Here is a 24261-nt window from a genome sequence, read left to right as displayed (position 1 = left end):
GGACTCACTCAAACAGAGTGAGGAGAAATAACTGCCTATCATGGTTTAAAAAAAAAAAGGAAATTGAAAGTCTCATTTTCATTGAATTTTGTTGCTATGATATGATTTCTTTATAGGGAGGAGAAATTAAATTTATGAAGCAACAGTGTTCCAAGTGGAAGCTAAAAGGGAGAAATTAACTAAGGCAGAAATGGGTGTTACCAGTTAAAGATTATTCCTTCACATTTGTTTTCAAATATGAAAAGAATTCCATTGGGTAAAAGGAGTTACCAGAATAACAATATTGTCTTGAAATAAAATTCACAGATTCTATATGGCAAAAAAAAAAAAAATGTCTGCTGTTTGGTTACACTTTAAATGAAATATGCATTGATTGAAGACACATACCACTTGAAAGTTTATTACACAAATGCTTGATTTTGGTCCTTTAAGAATTCTGCCAATTCATTTCTTGATAGTTAGGATATTAAACTATGCCAATAAGCATGCTCTAGTTGGTCAGCGCCGATCTATGTGTAATAACTAAGGCTCTCTCCCCAACAGCCACCACTCCTATCCATGTCACCTTCACCCAGGAGTCACAAAAAGCTGAAGACTGTCGCTTTTTACTTGATTAAATTTCAGCAGGTTGAAGCTAGGCCAAAATTCTCACCTTCCTCTTTCCTAAATACTTTTTTCTTCCCCCTCTGTTAATTACATAGCTTTACACTGATTTACATGAATTTCAGCTTTCAACATCATTGGTCTTTGCTGAATGCAAATAGGCACATGGGAAAATCATATTAAGTTTGCACAATTGATCTTTCATCATTTCAAATGGTACCTTTGAACAGCTCCTGAAATGTCTGTCTGAAATACTCCCAGCGCTGAGTGTCATCAAAAGATGTGGGGTCACCCTGGGGAAACCCATTCTCAGTGATGTAAATTACAGGGTTATTATACGTATCCTGGAACGAGAAAGCAGAAGTTTTATTCCAAACAGATGTGTAAAAAAAAAAAAAAATCTCATAAAATCAGGTGCATTACCCTCTATCTTCTCTAAGCTACAACCCCAAAACTAGTTTTCATCAAATTGCACTGACCCTATTAACTTAATTTTCCGCGCACTGACCTTTTATAACTAACAATGGAAAAGAAAAACTGTGCAAATATCCATGAAGACAGTCAAATGACTCTTGTTATAATGAGAAGACAGAAATATCTTTCTTCCATCAGCATCTGCTGATTGTCATTGCTCCTTAACCCCTTAGTCCCCCTCTCCCCAGCAGCTATATTCTTTATCCTCCCAATAGCAGGAATCCTAAAAAACTGATAACTTAAAACTTTCATTTCAGCTACCTAGATGCCATCCAGTGTAACAGAGACCCAAAAAGGATCCAGCTATTTCAAACCCCTATTATGCCTTTTAGTAACTCAATTGTGACCCCAGCCTGAAAAACATGTCCAAGGTACTACTGTAGCTACAACTGAATTTAACAGCAAATCCTAAGTTTAATCATGGCTTTGAAGCCCTTTATCCCTGGTGGCTCAGACGGTAAAGAATCTGCCTGTAATGCAGGAGACCCAGGTTTGATCCCTGGGTCAGGAAGAATCCCTGGAGAAGGGAATGGCAACCCCACTCCAGTATTCTTGCCTGGAGAATCCCATGGACAGAGGAGCCCGGCAGGCTACAGTCCATGGGGTCACAGAGTTGGACACAACTGAGCAACTAACACTACTATCAGCTAATTATCCCTCATTGACTTAAACCCTAATCACCTCTTCCCAGGCCAACAAATGTATATGCTGTTGCCTAAAGCATTCATTTTTCAGGTCTTTATACACATAGATACATGCCCATCTTCCCATCTTTCCAGGTTTGGGTACACATGGATGCAAACAAATACTGCATTTACCTTAATGTATTTCAGTAGCTTACGTATTCCCCACGGCACCACACAGACCCAATTCAAACTTCTCCAAGATGGGTCTGGAAAAACTTCAACCTCCACATCCTGTAGTAAGCCCAGCTCTCCTTTCTTGTTCTCCTGGTTCATGACTAAGCGAGTTGTGTAATACTGCACAGCAAAGAAATCAGCAGTGCCTTTGATCATCCTCTTCTCTTCTTCTGTAAATTCTGGAAGCCGTGACGATGAATAGCCCTGCTTTTTACTCATGAGGGCAACCTGAGACTTGACAACTTCAGGATAATCGCCATCAATAAATATGGGTTTAGCAAAGAAGTCCAACTGGAATGCCATGGCCCTTTTAACTGCTTCCTGGTCAGACACTGAGGAGGGGTCTGCTGGTTCCGCCCAGCCAGCAAAAACTGATAGCGATATCATGCCCTTCTGCTCTTTTCGGAATAAGGAGTCATAGCTGTGCCAGGATCTGGCATGCGCTTTAATCAAATTATGAGCTGCCTGATAAGCTTTAGTTCCAACGTGAGGCACACCAGGAGGAAATACACCAAATTCATATGCCATCACGGCAAAAATATTAGGCTCATTTATGGTGATCCACTGCTTGACTCGATCCCCAAATGTACTGAAGCAAAACCGAGCATATTTGTCGAAGGATTCGATGATCACCTCTGAGAGCCAACCTCCTTGGTCTTCCAAGGCCTGAGGCAAATCAAAGTGGTAGAGGGTCACGATGGGTGTAACCCCATTTGTTAACAAATCATCAATGATCTTGTTATAATAGTCAATTCCTAGAAGAAAAATAAAAGAAAGTATGAGAAGAAAAGTCATCTTCATTATGCTGACAATAAATAAGGATTGGGAGAGGATCGGGAATAATAATTTCCTAAAAAACTTTAATCCAAAATAAGGTTTATAACTTCCTACCATTTGGAAGGAAACATGAAGTCCAAGGAAGACTGGCTGATCAGAGACAAGAGAATGTGATGGGGTGACACAATTATGGAAGCTGTTACATTCTGAAAGGGATTCATTTGGACAGGTTGCTATCACTTTGTGCCAATGGGACACTTCCTGAAATTATTATTTTTTAATTATTTTATTTGTTGGGTAGGGGGATAAATTTGGAGTTTGGTATTAACATATACATACTACTCTATATAAAATAGATAACCAAAAAGGACCTACTGTATAGTCCAGGGAACAATAGTCTCTAAGGAAAAAGAGTATGAAAAAGAATATATATATTCTTATATATATATATATAACACACATATATATATTCTTATAAATATACATAACACATATATATAATATACATATATATGTATATGTAACTGAATCACTTTGCCATACATCTGAAACTAACATTGCATTGTAACTCAATTATACTTCAATTAAAATTTTAAATTTACATGTTCATATTTTTAAAAAAATTATTTTCTTTGCTTGTTTGCATGTTTGACTTGTCACTCAATTCCACTAGAATTGTTGTTATTGTTGTTGTTCAGTTGCTCAGTCGTGTCCAACTCTTTGCCACCACATGGACTGCAGCACGCCAGGCTTCCATGTCCTTCACCATCTCCTGGAGCTTGCTCAAACTCTTGTCCATCAAGTCTGTGATACCATCCAACCATCTCATCCTCTGTCATCCCCTTCTCCTTCTACCTTCAATCTTTCCCAGCATCAGAGTCTATTCCAATGAGTCAGCTCTTTGCATCAGGTGGCCAAAGTATTGGGGCTTCAGCTCCAGTCTCACTCCTTAAAATGAATATTCAGGATTGATTTCCTTTAGGATTGACTGGTTTGATCTCCTTGCAGTACAAGGGACTCTCAAGAGTCTTCTCCAACACCACTGTTTGAAAGCATCAATTCTTCAGTGGTACTCAACCTTCTTTATGGTCCAACTCTCACATCCATACATGACTACTGGAAAAGCCATAGTTTTGACTAGATGAGCCTTAGTCGGCAAAGTGATGTCTCTGCTTTTTAATACGCTGTCTAGGTTGGTCATAGTTTTTCTTCCAAGGAGCAAGCGTCTTTTAATTTCATGACTGCAGTCACCATCTGCAGTTATTTTGGAGCCCAAAAAAATAAAGTCTGTCACTGTTTCCATTGTTTCCCCATCTATTTGCCATGAAGCAATAGGACCAGATGCTGTGATCTTCATTTTTTTGAATGTTGAGTTTTAAACTAGCTTTCTCCTCTTCTCTTTCACTTTCATCAAGAGGCTCTTTATTTCCTCTTAGCTTTCTGCCATAAAAGCAGTGTCATCTGCATATCTAAGGTTATTGATACTTCTCCCAGCAATCTTGATTCTGGCTTGTGCTTTACAGCCCAGCATTTCACATGATGTACTCTGCATTAAAGTTAAATAAGTAGGGTTACAATAAACAGCCTTGACATACTCCTTTCCCAATTTTGAACCAGGCCATTGTTCCATGTCCTGTTCTAACTGTTGTTTCTTGATCTGCATACAGGTTTCTCAGGAAACAGGTAAGGTGGTCTGGCATTCCCGTCACTTGAAGAATTTTCCACAGGTTGTTGTGATCCACATAGTCAAAGGCTTTAGCATAGTCAACGAAGCAAAAGTAGATGTTTTTCTGGAACTCTCTTGCTTTTTCAATGATCCAACAGATGTTGGCAATTTGATATCTGGTCCCTCTACCTTTTCTAAATCCAGCTTGAACATCTGCAAATTCTCAGTTCACACACTATTGAAGCCTAGCTTGGAAAATTTTTGAGCATTACTTTGCTACCATGTGAAATGAGTGCAATTGTATGATATTTCGAACATTCTTTGGCATTGCCTTTCTTTGGGGCTGGAATAAAAACACCTTTCCCAGTCCTGTGGCCACTGCTATGTTTTCCAAATTTGCTGGCCCATTGACTACAGCACTTTAACAGCATCATTTTTTAGGATTTGAAATAGCTTGGCTGGAATTCCATCTCCTCCACTAGCTTTGTTGGTAGTGATGCTTCCTAAGGCCCACTTGACTTAGCACTCCAAGATGTCTGGCTCTAGGTGAGTGGTCACACTATTATGTGATCATATGACCCATCATTATCTGGGTCGTTAAAATCTTTTTTGTATAGTTCTCCTGTGTATTCTTGCCACCTCTTCTTAATATATTCTGCTTTGGTTAGGTCATGAGCCTTGTCTAATTTACCTCTGGGTCCCCCAAATCCTGGGACAATAGCAGAAACCTAGTAGAGACCCAATAAATAGCTCTTGAGTGAATGAATAGATTTCAACAATATTCAACATAAAGTCAAGAAGTTGAACACAATGACTGCCTTAGTGCTTCTCCAGACAGGTCAGTCTTACCAGTCTAAGAAAAGAGACTCACTGAGCATGGACAAGGGCTCTACATCAGTCCCAGGGTGTGAGTTACAAAGACAGAAAGCTAGGGGCTTGACACATTAAAGAACTTTCCACTGGAGAGTTTGCTCCAAATTCCTGACGTAATTCATAGGAATACCTGGGCTTCCCTGTTGGCTCAGATGGTAAGGAATCTGGCTGCAATGCAGGACATCCAGGTTCGATCCTTGGGTTGGGAGGATCCCCTGGAGAAGAGAATGGCAACCCACTCCAGGATTCTTGCCTGGAGAATTCCATGCACAGAGGAGACTGGTGGGCTACAGTCCACGGGGTCACAAAGAGTCAGACATGACTGAGTGACTAAGCACAGTACAGCACATGATTATGTCGAAGAGTATGGAGGGGAAAAGAGGAGATATATGTATACGTATAGCTGATTCACCTTCCTGCACAGTTCAAACCAAGAAAGCATTGCAAGGCAACTGTTTCCTGATGACTGTGCCTGCAACGCAGGAGATCCAGGTTCAATGACTGGGTTGCGAAGACCCCCTGGAGAAGGCTACCTACTCCCGCATACTTGCCTGGAGAATACCAATGGACAGAGGAGCCTGTTGGGCTACAGTCCATGGGGTCACAAAGAGTCACACACGACTGAGCAACTAATGTTTTCACACTTGCACTCCAGTAAATACTTAAAACAATTAAAAAAAAAAACTTTTAATTAAAAAAAATAAGAGTTTGGAAAGAAACAAAGCAAAGAGGAGAGAAGCATTCCTGCTTTGAGAGATGATTTCCTGAATAATAATTGTAAATTCATATGCAGACTCGTGTTGCATTCAAAGTTTGCATAGAAGCAGGGTCCCTTTATCTCTTTTTAAGGTTATTATCTTCCAATTTTACATAATAATTGAGACATTTGTGTACATTTCATTTATTCAATCATTAATTTGTTCATTCCTCAAATACGCATTTAGAGAGACACTACTATATGCTTGATTACAAACATTATAAACACTCTCCTTGTACTAAGAAAACTTTAATTATAATAGTAACCAGGCATGCTTAGTTGCTCAGTAGTGCCCGACCTTTTATGACTCTTTGGACTGTAGCCTGCCAAGGCTCCTTTTCTCCGTGGGATTTCCCAGGCAAGAATACGGGAGTGGGTTGCCATTTGCTTCTCCAGGGATCTTCCCAACCCAGGGATAAAACCTGCATCTCCTGTGCCTTCTGCATTGCAGGGAGATTCTTTACTCACTGAGCCACCAGGGAAGCCCCTTAAATGTTAGTAGGGACTACAAATAAATTCATAAATAATTATCATACAGTATTATTATTAAAGGTAAGTCCCCATCCCAAAATGAGGGCATATGAAAATCTACTCTGAAAGCAGAGTAGCAGCATGGTCTCAAAAGTGAACTATGGTGACAGGTTACCTAAGTTCTATCCCAAAACCTTCACCTATTAGTTCAGTTACCTCAGGAGAGTTACTTTATCTCTCCGGGTTATCTTTTCTTGTCTGTAAAATGTAGGCAATAATAGAAACCTAATGAACTGATAAATTGAACATGCTTCAAACAGTTCTTGGCACAGTTAACTATGATTCTAATAATGATTATTATTGTTATTGTTGTGATGAGTGACATCTAAACTGATCCTTAAAAGATGGATACAAATGACCCACATAAGGCAAGGAGGAGAGATCCAGGAAGAGAAAAAAAGGAAACAAATGTGCAAAAGGCCACAAGAAGAATGGAAATAAACAAAGACCTCCCAAATGTGAACAGTCTGCTTATTCCAAGTTTGCAGCAAGGAGCCAGCCATTATCACTAGCATCTGGCAGATACTCAAAGGCCATCAGGGAGGCAGGAAAGTTTCACAATAAAAACAACGAGGGGAGGATCCAGGTACCTTCTGATTGAAAGCTGTTGGCACAGGGAGGCTGGACGTGGGCTAAATGGAACCAGGGCCTCTTGGGTAATTGGGCTGGGAGGCAAATTTGCCTTTTTCTGATTGGTCCTAAGTTCAGAGAAGAGGACAGAGGAGCAAAAACAAAGAAGGGGCAGTTGTTGACCATATTCTGACTTTTCTGGGTCAACTGCTACAGAAATTGTGGTTTGGCTGCCTGGATTTTTTATGAGGGTCAGAGTTTTACCATCATATATGGCATGGCCATTATTTGTAAATTCATTCTCTTAGAACAATATGGCTCTTTCTGGTAACTGAAAGCTCACAATAAGGAGAATGTATAGCTCAGCAGAAGGGGAATAAGAATAGTGAGAGGTAAGCAGCAGAAGCAGAAGCCAAATTATGCAAGGTCATGGGTTATCTGTCTGTCTGTAAGAATGGGTAATTTTTAACAACAGCTCACTTATTTTGCAAGCATGAACATCATGTGGATCATGCATAGCAACTCCATACTTGGAAGCCCCTTTTGCATGCCATTACTCACTGGGTGGACATAATAAGTTACACCACTCAGAAAATGTCCAAGTTTTAATCCACAGGTCATGTGACTATGTTACTTTACTTCTTGTGTTACTTCAAAGGGACTTTGCAGATATCATTCTGATTAAGGATCCTGAGTTGGGAAGATGTTTCTAGATTGTTCAGGTGGACCCACTCTGCCACGTGAGTCCTTAGAAGTGAAAGAGGATGGCAGAAGAGTGGGTCAAAAAGATGCAACAACAGAAAAAAAGAGGCACAAGAGGAGGCAGCCTGAGAGGGATTCAGCCAACTATTGCTGGTTTTGAAGATGGAAGAAGGGAACCAGCAGCTGAAGAATGCAGGTGGCCTATAGAGGCTGAGAACGGTTCTCAGTTCACAGTCATCAAAGAAAAGGAGACTCCAGTCCTACAACCACAAGAAACTAAATTCTGCTAACAACCTGAATGAACCAAGAAACAGAGTCTACCTTAGATCTTTGTAAAAGAAATGCAGCCCTGTAAGCACAGAGGTTTTTATTCTGGAGAGACCTGTGTCAGACTTCTAACCCACATAATTCTAAGGTAGTAAATTTGTGCGATTTTAAGCAAGTAAGCTTGTAATAATTTGTTGTAGCAGTCATGGAATACTAATACACTCACCAAAGTTTATAAAGCTTTCCTCTCTCTGTAAAAGCTCATTCCACCATTCCATCTCTGGGCCTCTGTAAGCCCATATCTCCTCCTTTGTAAAATGGAATATCCAAAGATTTGTATGATCGAATCATCTTGATATTGGACTGTGTTAAGGTTTTCATAGTCAATGCCTTCCACTGGCTTTGAATATAAAAGTAGTATCAGCTTTCGTGTTTTGTATTCATACTATACGTACATGATGTCACACATTTTGTTTAATCCCTGCACTAAGTCCAAGAGGTAGGCATTTTTAGTCTCAATAAACCTATGAAAAAACTGAGATTCAGAAAGTGAGCTCCAGACTTCAAGTGACAATGTTTTCAGAGAGCAAAGCCAACATTTAAAGCCAGTCTGTCTCATGATAGACTGAGCTGTTCCCACTGTGACATTCCCCTTCTTACACTAATGTTTCAGAACCAAAACCAGAGTGATACTGTTTTCCTAACCTTAATAATCACCTCCTTTGGATCTGATTCATAATATCATGGTTTTTCTTATTTCTGGAGGAATCAATGATTTATAAGCATCATTTAACATGATGCAATCATTAATGATGGCAATCAATATAATTCAAACAACATGATGATGTGCAATTGAATTGAAGATTTAAAAAATTTAAGTAAAACTTTTTCTAACTCATCAACATGGCAGAGCCACAAAGCATTGCATACTTAATATTTATCATCCCAGAACTTTACTTCTAGTTTTTTCAGTTTATTTAGTACTCCAGTGAAACCTTTCCATGATGCAATGGAGTGAGGCATTGAAGAGCAGAGCTCCAGAGTCAGACAATTCAGACAAGGGATCATGGACAAATCACAGGACTGCCTCTCTATACCCACACTTCCTCATCTCTAAAAGAGGAATGGTAATAGTGTCACCTCAGGAGTATTTAAGCATTAAGAACAAATAGTCAGAGTTCTCTAGCTTTACCAAACGCATACAATTCAGGGTAACTCATTCTATCCATAAATATGTATTTTTGTTTCTTTATTTTTTTATTTCTTGGTCACATGGCATATAGGTTCTTAGTTCCCAAACCAGGAATTGAACCCTCTGCATTGAGAGCAGAAGTCTTAACCACTGGATTGCCAGGGAAGTCCCCATAAATATGTATTTTTAAATGATCATCAGTTACCAACCTAGGGAGCCTAAAACCCCAGGAAGTCATATGGACTCTGTTCTACATCTTGATATTTAGGGCAGGATTATTGTAAGTATTAAAACTTTCATAGCCTTCTATCACAGTTACTATCATCACCTTTGTTTTAATTAAACCCATTCCTTCTTATTTGATCTTTGAAAATATGAAGCATGTTTAAGTCAAAGGTCTTTTGGAAATAGGGAAAAGAAGCCCAATCAGATTAACTCAAATGTAAAGGTGGCATTAGAGGTAGGAGGCTGACTGATAGGGAATGCAGTGAGCATTATTTGAAATGACAGAGAGATATCAGATACCAGATGACAGGAAATAATCACAACTGGAACTTAAAGCTGGAAGCTGAGAAAATCTTAACCTCTCAGAAAAGACTGATGTCTCCTACCCTAACTTCCCTCAACACATCTACGCTGTCCCTCTCCTGCTCAAAAAACCAGTTTCCTTTATGTAGCCAATTTGTTATAGTCTCAAAATGGGCATCCTATCTGATAAGACTACTTCACAACCCTAGAGCCAACCACCCACCAAATCAGGCTTCAACTCCTCAATCCCAAACATCCCTGAGACAGGGAGGCAGTTGGACAGGATTATCTTTTCTAATGAAGTTACAAAATTTATATGTCACGGGGAAATAAGTTTTTCCCCCGTTCAGTCAGCTGTGGCCAAGAGCGGAGCAGAGTCATATAGAACAAAGAAATGGGAAAATTCCCTTAAAAGAGCATGTGGCTGAAACTTTCAAAGATGATGGCTCAGTTCATAAAATAACTATACTGGAATTCTTCTAGTCAAACTGTAAATGCCTTAACGAAGAATGAACTTTGACCTAGTGCCTACCTGTGTCAAACATGTAATTCTTGAGGTTCACTCCTCATTAGGCCCAACCACCAATTTCTCTTGGCATACTCTCTGTGTTAGTTTCCTATAGCTGCTGAAACAAATTACAACAAACTGAGTGGCTTAAACCAACACCGAGTTATTATCTTACAGTTCTAGGCATCAGATGTCCAAAATGGTTCTCACTGAGCTAAAATCAAGATGTCAGCAGAGCTTCATTCCTTCTGAGAGTTCCCAAAGAGAAACCATTTCCTTGCCTCTTCCAGCTTCTAGAGGCTCATGACCCCTTCCTCCATCATCAGAGCCAGCACTGAAACTCCTTGTCTCCTGTCTGACCTCTGCCTCAGTTCTTATACCTTCTCTCTCTGACTGTGATCCTCTTACTTACCTTTTTTAAGGATCTGTGTGATGACATCTATCCAGATAAACCAGGATAATCTCCCCATCTAAAGATCCTTAACTTAAGCACATCTATAAAGTCCCTTTTATCATGTAAGATAATATATTCAGTTTCTAAGAATGAAGACACGGACATCTTTGAGGGGGTATTATTCAGTCTTCCACGCTGTCCAATACAGAGTAGGAGATTAATAAATTCTCCTTTAGTTTACTTAACTACCATTCCTCTAAGTGTGCTAATATTTTAAATCAAAGCGTGAAAGAAATTCTGCATAACCATTCCTTTTCCTTTTTCCTTTCTATTTCCAATAATTGGGTCTTTTGCTAATCACTTGAAACTTACATTTGTGGCAGATATGAAAACGCACTTGAACAGTTGAGAAATACAGAAATATGTGATTTCAGTTGCCAGCTCAATCTCTTCTTGTTAAGCCTCAAAAACTTGACATTTGAAAGAGAAAAGCCATGTAATAATAACACTTTGTAAAATATTCTTCCAGTTTGGGGACATGGGATTTTATTTACAAGTTTCCAAATGTCCCCTCATCAAGCTTTAAAATAGGAAGTCAAATACAAAAACTTGAGTTTCTTGGAAAGGACAGTGACAAGGATTCTCTAATTCTTTACATGCTCTTTGAGAAAATGTTTAAACAGAAAAAACAAATGATGGCCTTTCTGAGTTAAAACAGTTCCAACTGCTTCAACAGATCACTGCACAAGAATGAGCAACCACTTATTGAAATTCTGCCTACTGGAAGCACCTCCAGTGCCCTCTTGCTCATGGAAAAGTCTGTAATATTAATCAGCTTTGGCTTTACAAAAGCTAGTGCCAAACATAAAAAGCTCAGGGCTGAGACAATGTGATCCCCACGTGAGAACTGCACCAGTGAATCCCTCACATTGTCTGGGTGGCCCCAGTGACTCCAACCCCCTTCCACCAACACTCTCTACCTTCTCTGCTGCCCTGATCTTGGATGTCTAATCTACAGGGAGCTCCATGAACTTCTGTGTATCTGGAGTTGGTGTTAAGTAACTAGACATGTTGAGGTATTGCCACAGGTCCATAATCCTTTAATCCTGGCAGCCATGTTTTCAGAAGTTGAGGATTTTTAGAAAAGAAACACAGTAAATACTATATATTAAGTTTAGCATCCCCAATGGGGGTGGGTCAGCATCCCTTAATATTTCTGCAGTAAAACAGATAAATATTCTCACTAAGCAAAATGAACTGAGATGATATTAAAACTCTGCCATCAACTCAGGTCAGCTTTTGTTGCCTACTTTGTTTTAGAATTAAACTTAGTAAAAAAGGATTCAATATTCAGAAACTTTTGGATTTTAGAATTTCAGAGAAATAATCATGGACCTACATTACAAAGTGGTGGTGTTGTTTATCCCCAAATGGAAACAGTAAAAACTCCAAACTCCTAGAATCATAGGCTAGAAGAGCAGCATGAGTTTTAGTAATGTAGTGCCTCCACCTCGTGTTACTATCAGGGAATTTAGCATAAAGCGTGTGTGTGTGTGGGTGTGTGTGTGGGTGTTAGGCACTCAGTCATATCCGGCTGTTTGCGACCCCATGGACTGCAGTCTTCCACGTTCCTCTGCCCATGGGATTCTCCAGGCAAGAATACTAGAGTGGGTTGCCATTCCCTTCTCCAGGGGACCGTCCCGACCCAGGGATTGAACCCAGGTCTCCTGCATTGCAGGCAGATTCTTTACCATCTCGGCCACCAGGGAAGCCCAGCACAAGCATACAAGTGGTTTCATGATGTTGTAAATGTCTCTGGAACCTTACGTTTTTAACATGAGACAGAACTAGGTTGAAGTCAGCTCTAACTAAATGTGCTGTCTTGGCAAATTTATGCCCAGCCTTACACCCCAGATTACCATGATTCCCTCTGTTAGGGAAAGCCCTCCTCACTCACAGGGCTATTAGGAGCATTGACTCAGCAAAAGCAGATTCAGTGCTTGGCACAGGGAGCGGCACATACTAAACACCCAATAAAAGTCAACCACTACAGTGGCAACCCTCTCCAGTACTCTTGCCTGGAGAATTCCAAGGACAGAGGAGCCTGGTTGGCTATAGTCCATGGGATCACAAAGAGTCAGACACAACTGTGCAACTAACTAACTACCCTTAGAGTGATCTCTATGATGGTTATTGATCTAATTCAGTTAAGTGTTTACTGAATTCCTCCCTGCAGGGCACTATACTAGGTCACAGGGGTGAACAAGGCAGACATATCTGCCCATCACCCTGTAAACAGTTTCAGGGATTCTCATATTTCTGTTAAGAGTATGGAGCACTGTCCTTGACACAAAGTAGACACTTACTATACATTTCCTAGGTTGAATTAAACACAAAGTGCTCACAATCAAGCAGGGGATTTAATAATGCCAAGAGTGAAGAGTGTAAGAAATATTCTAAGAGTTTCTCAAAGCACTATGAGAATTTAAAGAAAAAAAAATATTTTTTGTCCTGAAATAGGGACTCTAAAGAAGAGAACACGTTTGTGCTAGACCTTGCACTGTGGGCTGTGCCTAGTCCTTTAGTCATGTCTGACTCTTTGTAACTCCATGGACTGTAGCCCACCAGACTCCTCTGTCCATGGGGATTCTCCAGGCAAGAATATTGGAGTGGGCTGTCATGCCTGCCTCCAGGGGATCTTCCCTACTCAGGGATCGAACCCAGGTCTCCCATACTGCAGGCAGATTCTTTATCATCTGAACCACCTGTGCTAGACCTTAAACGTATACAAAACATTTCACAGATATAGTTGGGAATTTTTTTTAAAAAAGCCATTCCAGGCAGGAGGAAGAACTTAAAAGTTTTTCTTCAAAAGTGGAAAATTACATAGAATGTTTAATAAGTAGTGGGTTATGTGCTTAGGGCATTGTGTGGAGGAATTGCATAGACCATATGCATGGGGGAATTTCAAACTGGAATGCCTCAGAGGTGAGTCAAGACTAAGTCAGGTAAAACCTGAAATGATATATGAAGGAGTTTAGATGACTAAAAAACTTTTATGTTGCTTTGTTTTAGCAGGAGATGATGCAAGCCAGCATGTCTTGGGCCAAGCTTTCAGAAAATTGCTGTGGTGGCATTTTGCACGAAGGATTAAAGGACAAAGAAAGAGAGTGAGAGTAGGTATATCCATCAAGGGCATATCAAAAAGCCCTTGATGAGGATGATAAACATCTAAACCAGGGCAGGGAGAGAGAAGATGACTGGAGCGGGCAGGGGGAAGAAGTTAAAGAGGCATAAGAATGGATCGGATTTGGCAACTAGTTAGATATAAGAAGAAAAGAAAAAAGAAGACTCAAAGATTACTCTTAGCTTTTAATCCTTGAAGGTTATGAGGGTGGCAAACAAAAGAGGGGGTACAGATGATAGATTAAGACGGTGGGAGATTACAAGTTAATTTTTAAACTGAGCAACAAATTACCTCCTGTTCAAAGTCAAAAAATAAAACTGGCCGCTGATGCCAAGAAAGGAGACCTTTAACCAAGAGCAGTTAAAAACAGGGCCTAATGTCTTTAGAATCCAGTCATGGGCCTGCTAAACTTGTATGTTCCTTATCTGGGGGAAGTGACTTGAAAGCCATGGCGTGGTGCATCCGTAAGCTGGGCTTCCATTTCACAACGCAGAGGTTTCCCCCCACCACTACACAGAAAGCAAGTACACAGGTCCACCTAGAAGCTGTTATCACAGACTTTTCTCACTACATTTGTTGTTGCTGTTGTATCCAGGAAAGCAGATAACCTAATCAAGAACCTCTGCTTCAGTGCTGTCTCTTTGAAGTGCAAGTGTGGTGAGGCAGCCTGGCAGTTGTGAGATGCTGAGAGAACATTCCTCCCAAATCCTGCACATTAAGCACCTCCTTGCCTCACCCCACCCCAACCCTAGGAGTCGTGGGAAATCTTATCCAGAACAAAGGAGCAATACAAGTTCTTTATGAAGAAGTCATTTCATTGTCATGCAGGGGTTACAAAACTTTTTTTCTATAAAGGACCATGTGGTAAACATTTCCGGCTTTGCAGGCTGTACAGTCTTTGCTCCAACTATTCAAAGCTACCATAGTAGTGGGAAAGCAACCACAGACTACACATAATGAAGGGGTACAGTTGTACTACAAATAAAACTTTATTTATAAATGGGATCAGGTCAAGTTTGGGTCTCAGGTCATAGTTTGCCAACTCCCGTTGTGTGGAAGGAGTTAGCCAAACCCTTAGGCCTAAATTCCAGACCCACCCAAAAATACAAAGTTAACAAAATATCTGGATTTGAACATGCAACTCTGTAAAATGTGGTACTTATAGCTTCCTCGTTGATTTGTGGGGTTTAGAGAAAATGTATGCAAAATGCTTCATAAATAATAGGCTTTCAAATAGGGCAATAGTCTTTTTCATTACAAGGCATAAGACAAATAATAACTAACACTTATTGAATGCTTTTCTGCTATACCAACTACTGTGTAAAGCACTTTAAAAGACTGTTTCATTTACTCTTCCAACAACACTTGGAAGTAGGAGCTATTACAGTATCCCTTTCTCCTCATGGGGAAACTGAGGCACCAAGCGAGGTCCACGAGATGCTCACAAAGATAGTAAGTGAAATCTCTGGCACTTAATCCAAAGTGAACAGACTCCAGGCCCTCTGGGGCCAACCTCTGTGATAGCTAATTAACTCCACTAATTCAGCTCCAGTTGAAATGCTCGGAATCTTCTCAAGTTCTGCAGGGCTTTTCCTGACTTATCACAGCATAACACAACTGAAAATAGATTATACACAACCTTTGGAAATTCACCTTCAGGTCAATACTCAAGTAACATTTTACATAAGTAAAACACTTATTCCAACCCACTTCCTGCCCATCTATTTCCACCCCTCCAAACAAAGATCTCCAGTTGAGGGAAACCAGAATAATACTGGAAAAGCTAATGGAAACCCATTTCAAAAAATTTATCCTATAATCACTCTAAAAACTTGCAATCTCAAAGCTACGCTGAAGAATAGCATCCTGGATTAATTATGCCAGACTGCAGCAATAACCTTGAATTAAAGCTGCAACCTTCTATTTTTAAGAAACACTTGCCTTACTGGTTGATGAAACCTGTCGTCCCATCAGGTAACAGACGTGACCAGGAAAGAGAGAAGCGGTAATGAGTCAATCCAAGCTGTTTGATACATTTCAAATCTTCCTCCCACAGAGTGTAGCTGCCACAAGCTACATCGCCAGTCTGGTTCTTGAAAACTCTCTCTCCTCCCTGATGGGTGAATGTGTCCCAGACACAAGGGCCTTTTCCATCTGCATCCCAGCCTCCTGAGAAAAAGAAGAAAATGAAACCGTTACACTCTTGACATCAAGAGGCATATGTGGAATGTAAATATTTGTCACCAAAAGAACATCCCTCATTAACTCAATGTACCATATTGATAACTTTAAAATATGCCTTTAAAATAACATGCATGAGTGGGTTATGTGTTCAGCTGTCCTTGATCCCTGAAGCTGACTGGTGGCAAATGAAAAATTATTGCATAATGCCGCAGCATAGCAGGCTTTCACGGTTCATTATCTGAAGATCTCCCAGCTGGTAGACAGAGGCAGGGCTCAGTTTATGAGCGTCTGAATTGAAAACATCTCCTTCTTGTGAACATCTCTCCTGGCCCTGACAGACACACCTTGTCCTCATTGTGCATAAAGCAGTCTTGGGACTCTATCTTTGACCCTTGACACCTGAATCCTATCTTCCTGTCATCTAGCCCTGGAGCCTGAGATGGTCCAGTCAGCTATTGTGGGAAGGGTGTTAGTTCCTGCCATTGTTGAGATGATAAAAGTATCCTACATTCATTCATTCACACCTCCCTTAATTCAACACATGCTCTGTATCAGGCTCCAAGCTAAGCTTAGTGGATACCAGGGTGAACTCCGCTGCAATTCTTGTCCTTGTCAATTACATGAAATTATAAAACAGCCAACGTAATGGTTCCTGCAAGAAAGCCAGGGAGAGGTGTTTATCCAGATGTGGGCAAGAGTCAGAAAATTCTTGGAGAAGACACTCCTAGACTGAAATCTAGAGGAGATGTTGACTCATCAAAGTGAAATGCTAGGAGGTAGGAGTGAGAGAAAATAGAAAAAAAAGAGGAGCTAGGAACAGAATAAGCCCAGAGGTAAGAGAGAACATCACACATTAGAGGGACAGAAAGCAAAAATTACATTAGATTTGAAATATCTGTTCACACAGAAATTTTGTCTAAAATGGAAGTTAGAATCCATTTTACGGTACAAACGATTGATTTTTTAAAATCTCATGACTCTTTAATTCCACTTCTAAGGGCATACCCTGAAAGTATGCTCATATATTTTCACAAAAAGATTATATGAGATTATTGAGGAAGGGTTTTCTGTCACAGCAAAATCCTGGAAACAACCTATGTCCTACCAACAGAACAGATAATTAACTTTAGGTATATTCACAGAGAGGAAACACAAATAAGTTGTTACAGTGAATGAATCAGAGCATAGACAACCCTCTGCTCTGCTCTGACTGTTTGTGTCCCCCCAAATTCAGAGGTGGAAATCCTAACACCCAATGTGATGATTTGGGGAGGAGCTTAAGTCAGGAGAGTGGAGCGTTCGTGAATGAGATTGCTGCTTCTAAAAGGAGGCCCCACAGCGCTCCCTACCTCCTTCTGCCCCGTGAGGATACAAGAAGCCTGTGATGAGGAAGAGGGTCTTCACCTGGCCATGCTGGCACCCTCACCCCAACTTACAGCATCCAGAACCGTGAGGAATAAACGTTCGTTGCTTACAAACCCCCTAGTTCACGGTCTTTTGTTAGAACAGTCCAAATGGGCTAAGACACCCTCAAAACTATAATGTTAAGCTAAAGAAAAAAATCAAGATTTGAAATACATATACAGGAATGAATACATGCAGCACAGGAGATTTTTATGGCAGTGAAACTACGAAAATTGTACCTGCCTTTTCCTCTGGGCAGTGGGTCTGTTCCCCTAACCCCATGTTGTTCAAGGGTGGACTATATTCTGCATGATACTATAATAGTGGATACATGACATTATACATTTGTCAAAACCCACACACTGTGAACTTCATTGAATAATAATATATCAATATTCACCCATCATTTGGAACCAACGACCCACAATAATGCCAGGTAGGGGAAATTGGGGGAATGGGATACATGAGAATTCTGTACTTTGTGCTCAATTTTTCTGTCACTCTAAAATTGCTCTAAAACATAAAGGTTATTAATTTTTAAAAGATTATATACAGTACTGCATCATGTTTTATACAAAATATATAAAACCAAAGATGGATTTCGTGAACATATACATATGAGGTAAACACACAACAGCATGCCTGGAGATGATCAGCTCAAGCTGGTGGCTGCCTTTGGGTAGAAAAGGGAGGGAAATGGAAACAAGCAGGAGCCTGAGGGCCCTTGGCATCTCTTATGTTTCACTCCTTAAGCTGGCTAACAGGTATCTAACAGGCTGTTGATTACATTATCCACAACCATTTTTATATACCTAAAATAGTTCAAAATGACTTTCACGCAAGAAAGGAAGTCACAGCTAGAGTAAAGAGACTAAAACAATTATAGGAAAGTTTTTTAGGTCTACATTTAGCACTAACTTTCTCATATTTTGTGCACAATTCTGATAGGATTAGACATAGTCTCCAGACCAACAAAAAGACAACATGAGCTATAATTTATAGGAGAGAACCGTGGGGACACAGGAAGACTGCTAAAAGAAGGAGCTCTGACAATAGCAAAAATGACAGTTGATATCAAGGCAGGGTATTAAAGATCTATACAAAGAAATTATGAATATAACAAATTATTATACTTTGGAGCCATATCATATAGAGGCAAAAAGTTTTATACATCCCAATGGCTCTCAAGTTATTTCTATACATGGGGTTTAGAGGGAAAAAGAAAAAGAATACTGATATTCAATTTTAGAATGAAATAGGTATGAATACTAAAATACAACTTCAGTCAAGCATGGTATTCATAGTTTGAATAATTGATTTACAATAAATGAAGAAGCTTAATCTCAGAGAATTTAGGCAGTTGTGTGCTGGTAAATATTAACAACTGGTTGTATATTAAAAAATGTATATACCATTATGTATACATATTTATTATAAATTATATTGGTATAGAGGTATATTGGGATAAAGGACGTATAATACACAATTTCCAAATAACAATATGCAATGCTCTTTACTGTATATTCCTTATAGTCAATTGATTCTCATAGAATACTTGTTTAGATTTTTGCCAGACTCTTATATGGGGAGCCAATCTACAATATACAACCTGACAAATGTGAGTAGTTCTCATGTGACTGTTGACTGGTATCTGCTTAAATTAATGGGTACAGTGAAAGGAAAACAATAATACATCAGAATTTCACTTGTTTATCAGTGACGTGAGCAATTTTCTTGCTAAACTGGTAATAGTTTTCAAACACTGGAAGAATATTTTTTTTGTCCTACTCACAATGTAACAGTTATAGGCATATGACACATTCATTTACTCTGCATTATTTATATTTTATCTGTCACTTTCTTGAGTCCAGGGAACCAACAAAACAGTAAACCAAATGCTGACTTGTAGCACTTGCCAATTTCTGTGGTGTAAATAATTACACATGACCAATTTCACCCCCATAGGATAGCACTGAAGGCAGAGTTGCAAGATGAACAATGACATATCATTAGACAGTATTTCTTCTATACAGGTACAAGTAGCCTCAAGGGCATAGCTAATAATAAAATGTGTTAAAATAATTAGGAGATAAGGATTTGAATATTTATTATCTTTGTTTTTAATATAAATTATTTATTTATGTTTATGTAATTGAATCTTTAATACTGGCTATATATTTAAGAATCAGCTCATAAGGGATTTTCCTGGTTGTCCAGTGGTTAAGAATCCACCTTTCAACGTAAGGGACATGGGTTCAATCCTTGGTCAGGGAAATAAGATTCCACATGCCGCAGGGCAACTAAACCTGAGCACTGCAACTGCTTAGCCTGTGTATTCTAGAGGCCCAGAGCCACCGAAGAAAAGCCCAAACACTGCAGTAAAGAACCCATATGCTGCAACAAAAGATCCTACATGCCACAACAAAAATCCTATGCGCTGTAACTAAGACCTCATGCAGCCAAATAAATTTAATTTAATTTAATTTAATTAATTAAATTAAAAAGAATCAGCTTGTAAAATTAATGAAAATTTAACAGTGGGCACTGGTGAGCCAGTACAAGCTGGCCTCACATATCACCAATAAGTACTTACCTAAGACAACACTTTTCATTAAGTAGTAGAACCAAGATATGGGGACTTCTCTGGTGGCTCAGCGATAAAGAATCCACCTGCAACGCAGTAGCCACAGGAAATGCAGGTTTGATCCTTAGGTTGGGAAGATCTCCTAGAGGAGGGCATGACAATCCACTCCAGTATTCTCGCCTGGAGAATCCCATAGACAGAGGAGCCTGGCAGGCTACAGGCCACAGGGTTGCAAAGAGTCAGACATGACTGAAGCAACTTGGCATGCACAGAACCCAAGATGTGTTTCCAGATTTGTCTGATACTGAAGTTCAAGTCCTTCCACTGGACCACACTGCTCTTAGTAATAAAGCCTGACTGATGAGTCAACTTATGCCCAGCTACTCAATATATGAAGCATTAGAAATGAATAACTTGACATGCATTTTGGAAGACAGTCCTTCTTAAGTGCTTACAATAAGTTTGACAATTTCAATACACCAATGTCAGCAAGAAAATTCACTTATGTGGAGTAGTTTATTCTAGGTGTATATTAGATGAAACATGTATAAGCAACATTGTTTCTATGAGAACCAGCACATGAATCAAAAATTAACCATTATAGTTGAAATTTTGATAAAAGAAAATATATATAGTGGCCTTTTGAAAATATATATAGTATACTAACAATGAAAAATCATAAAGAGAAATTAAGGAATCAATTCCATTCACCATGCATCTGCCTGCAATGCGGGAGACCCAGGTTCAATCCCCGGATCCAGAAGATCCCCTGGTGAAGAAAATGGCAACCCACTCCAGTACTCTTGCCTAGAAAATTCCATGGACGGAGGAGCCTGGTAGGCTACAGTCCTTGCAGTCACAAAGAGTCAGACATGACTGAGCGACTTCACTTTCTTTCACTTTCCATTCATCATTGCAACAAAAAGAATTAAATATCTAGGAATAAGCTTACCTAAGGAGACAAAAGAACTGTACACAGAAAATTATAAGACACTGATGAAAGAAATCAAAGACAACATAAACAGATGAAGAGATATTCCATGTTCCTGGGTAGGAAGAATCAATACTGTGAAAATGACTATACTACCAAATGCAATCTACAGATTCAATGTGATCCCTATCAGATTACCAACGGCATTTTTCACAGAACTCGAACAAAAAAATTCACAATTCATATGGAAACACAAAAGACCCCAAATAGCCAAAGCAGTCTTGAGAAAGAAGAAAGGAGCTGGAGGAATCAACCTTCCTGACTTCAGAGTATACTACAGTCATCAAGACAGTATGGTACTGGCACAAAAACAGAACTATAGACCAATGGAACAAGATAGAAAGCCCAGAAATAAACCCATGCACCTATGGGTACCTTATTTTTGACAAAGGAAGCAAAATATACAATGGGGGAAAGGCAGCCTCTTCAATAAATGGTGCTGGGGAAACTGGACAACTATATGTAAAAGAATGAAATTAGAACACTTCCTAACATCATACACAAAGATAAACTCAAAATGGATTACTAAATGTAAGACCAGAAACTATAAAACTCTTAGAGGAAAACATATGCAGAACACTCAATGACATAAATCAAAGCAAGATCCTCTATGACCCACCTCCAAAGAGTAATGGAAATAAAAACTGAAGTAGACAAATGGGGCCTGATTAAACTTAAAAGCTTTTTGCACAGCAAAGGAAACTACAAGCAAGGGGAAAAGACAACCATCAAAATGGGAGAAAATAATAGCAAATGAAACAACTGACAAAGGATTAATTTCCAAAATATACAAGCAGCTCATACAACTCAATGTCAGAAAAACTAACAACTCAATCAAAAATTGGGAAAAAGACCTAAACGGACATTTCTCCAACAAAGACACACAGATGGCTAACAATACACATTAAAAGATGCTCAACATCGCTCATTATTAAAGAAATGCAAATCAAAACTACAATGAGATATCACCTCACACCAGTCAGAATGGCCATCATCAAAAAGTCTATAAACAATAAATGCTGGAGAGGGTGTGGAGAAAAGGGAACACTCTTGCACTGTTGGTGGGAATGTAAACTGATACAGCCCCTTGGAAGACGGTGTGGAGACTCCGTAAAAAACTAGGAATAAAACCACCATATGACCCAACAATCCCACTCCTAGGCATATACCCTTGGGGAAACCAAAACTAAAAAAGATACACGTGTCCAATTGTTCACTGCAGCACTATTTACAATAGCCAGAACATGGAAGCAACCTAGATGTCCATAGACAGATGAATCGATAAAGAAGTTGTGGTACATGTACACAATGAAATATTACTCAGCCATAAAAAGGAATGCATTTGAGTAGTTCTGATGAGGTGGATGAACCTAGAACCTATTATACAGAGTGAAGGGAGTTAGAAATAGAAAGATAAGCATTGTATTCTAATGCATATACACAGAATCTAGAAAAATGGTACTGAAGAATTTCTTTACAGGACTGCAATGGAGAAACAGACATAGAGAACAGACTTATGGACATGGGGAGAGGAGAGGAGAGGGTGAGATGTATGGAAAGAGTAACATGGAAACTTACATTACCATATGTAAAATAGATCACCAACAGGAATTTGCTGTATGGCTCAGGAAACTCAAACAGGGGCACTGTATCAATCTAGAGGGGTGGGATGGGGAGGGAAATGGGAGGAAGATTCAAACAGGAGGGGATATATGTATACCTATGGCTGATTCATGCTGAGGTTTGACAGAAAACAACAAAATTCTGTAAAGCAAATATCCTTCAATTAAAAAATAAATTAAAAAGAAAAAAATATATATATATAGTAGCCAGTATTCATATGTCACTCAGTCATGTCCAACTCTTTGTTACCCCATGGACCATAGCTCACTAGGTTCCTGTGTCCATGGAATTTTCCAGGCAAGAATATTAGAGTGGGTTGCCATTTTCTACTCCAGGGGACCTTCCCGACCCAAGGATCAAAGTCACATCTCCTGCATTGGCAGGTGGATTCTTTACCACTGAACCACCTGGGAAGCCCACTCACTAGTACTTGAAAGTAAATTTTCCTGAATGAATGATATTAATAATTCATTTCTTCATCAGGCATTTTCTCAAGATGTGATTATGCCTACTCTTTAAAAGTTCTGACCATTCTTTATGAGGAACAAGACTACTGTTTCCAGGCAGATTACATATTGAGCTCTCCTTCAAACAACAAGTGCCTGATAGAATATGGAAAATTTGGCATTGTATTGTTAAATGTGCCATCCATCTTGCAAGATGTTAGGCAACACAAAATCAAAGTAAGAGAAATTCTGAAGCATAAATGAGTAGTGATGCAGGATTTTGTCTTCAGAGCATCTGAGAAGGCCAGATGTTGTGAGCTTCCATTTTAATGGCCTGTGGGACAAGGGAGTAAAACAATTCTAAAGCTCACCAAAGATGGGAAACTGATGATAAGATGTTCACACAAGTCTGGTGATGCAAAGACTCCACACACTTGGCCAGAATAAACAAGAAACAAGTTCTGCCTAAGAAAGAGACAACAAAACAACTGGCCTGTGGGAGAGAAATTACTCCTCAGTTGAGTGACTGCACATGAGCACATATGTAACCACAACTCATCTCTCCATTAATTAAGAGTGAGAATGGAGAAAGATTTTAGCAGACATATAAGCTCTCACAGGATATTGGAAAAATTTTCTCTCTCATTGGATATTACTGGAGGATAAATTTCTCCAAAACAATGATGTTAACCAAGAAAGAGAAAGATCTAGGATCCAGGAAATGAAAAATTCAGCAGGATAAATCTCCAGAATGATGTAGCTGTGCAGCAAATTCCAGGAGTAACTGGACAATTTGCGCATGTCATAGGCTATACTTCATAGGAAATACTTCTTTAAGAGTATTAATCTACTAGAATATTTACTTTGATATTCCTCAAATTTTAAAATATTTCCTACTGAATTGCCAACATGCACAAAAGTAGGCAGAATTGTACATCAAAGTCCCACGCATGTACATGGGGCTTCACAGTTTCCCACCTTTTGCAAATCTTGTTTCATATCTATCCCACCCATGCTTTTTCATTTAATCTGTAAACATTTCCATATACTCTCTGACAATATTTTTAACTGGGGTCAAATACACATAATATAAAGCTTGCCACCCTAACTATGTTTAAGGAGTACAGTTCAGTGACACAG

General features: G+C 39.3%; 1 protein-coding gene across 1 annotated transcript in view; it reads right to left on the bottom strand.

The window, feature by feature from the left end:
• The window catches only part of LOC122673388 (cytosolic beta-glucosidase-like), a 121224-nt gene that overhangs the window by 59152 nt on the left and 37811 nt on the right, over positions 1-24261 (bottom strand). The window contains 3 exon segments of the mRNA XM_043871126.1: positions 824-947; positions 1896-2692; positions 15831-16058. Of these exon segments, the coding sequence (XP_043727061.1) occupies positions 824-947; positions 1896-2692; positions 15831-16058 (1149 nt within the window).

Source organism: Cervus elaphus, chromosome 17 (genome assembly GCF_910594005.1).
Source record: "Cervus elaphus chromosome 17, mCerEla1.1, whole genome shotgun sequence".
Classification (NCBI taxonomy): Eukaryota; Metazoa; Chordata; class Mammalia; order Artiodactyla; family Cervidae; genus Cervus; species Cervus elaphus.
This window is presented reverse-complemented; position numbering and strand designations above follow the sequence as displayed.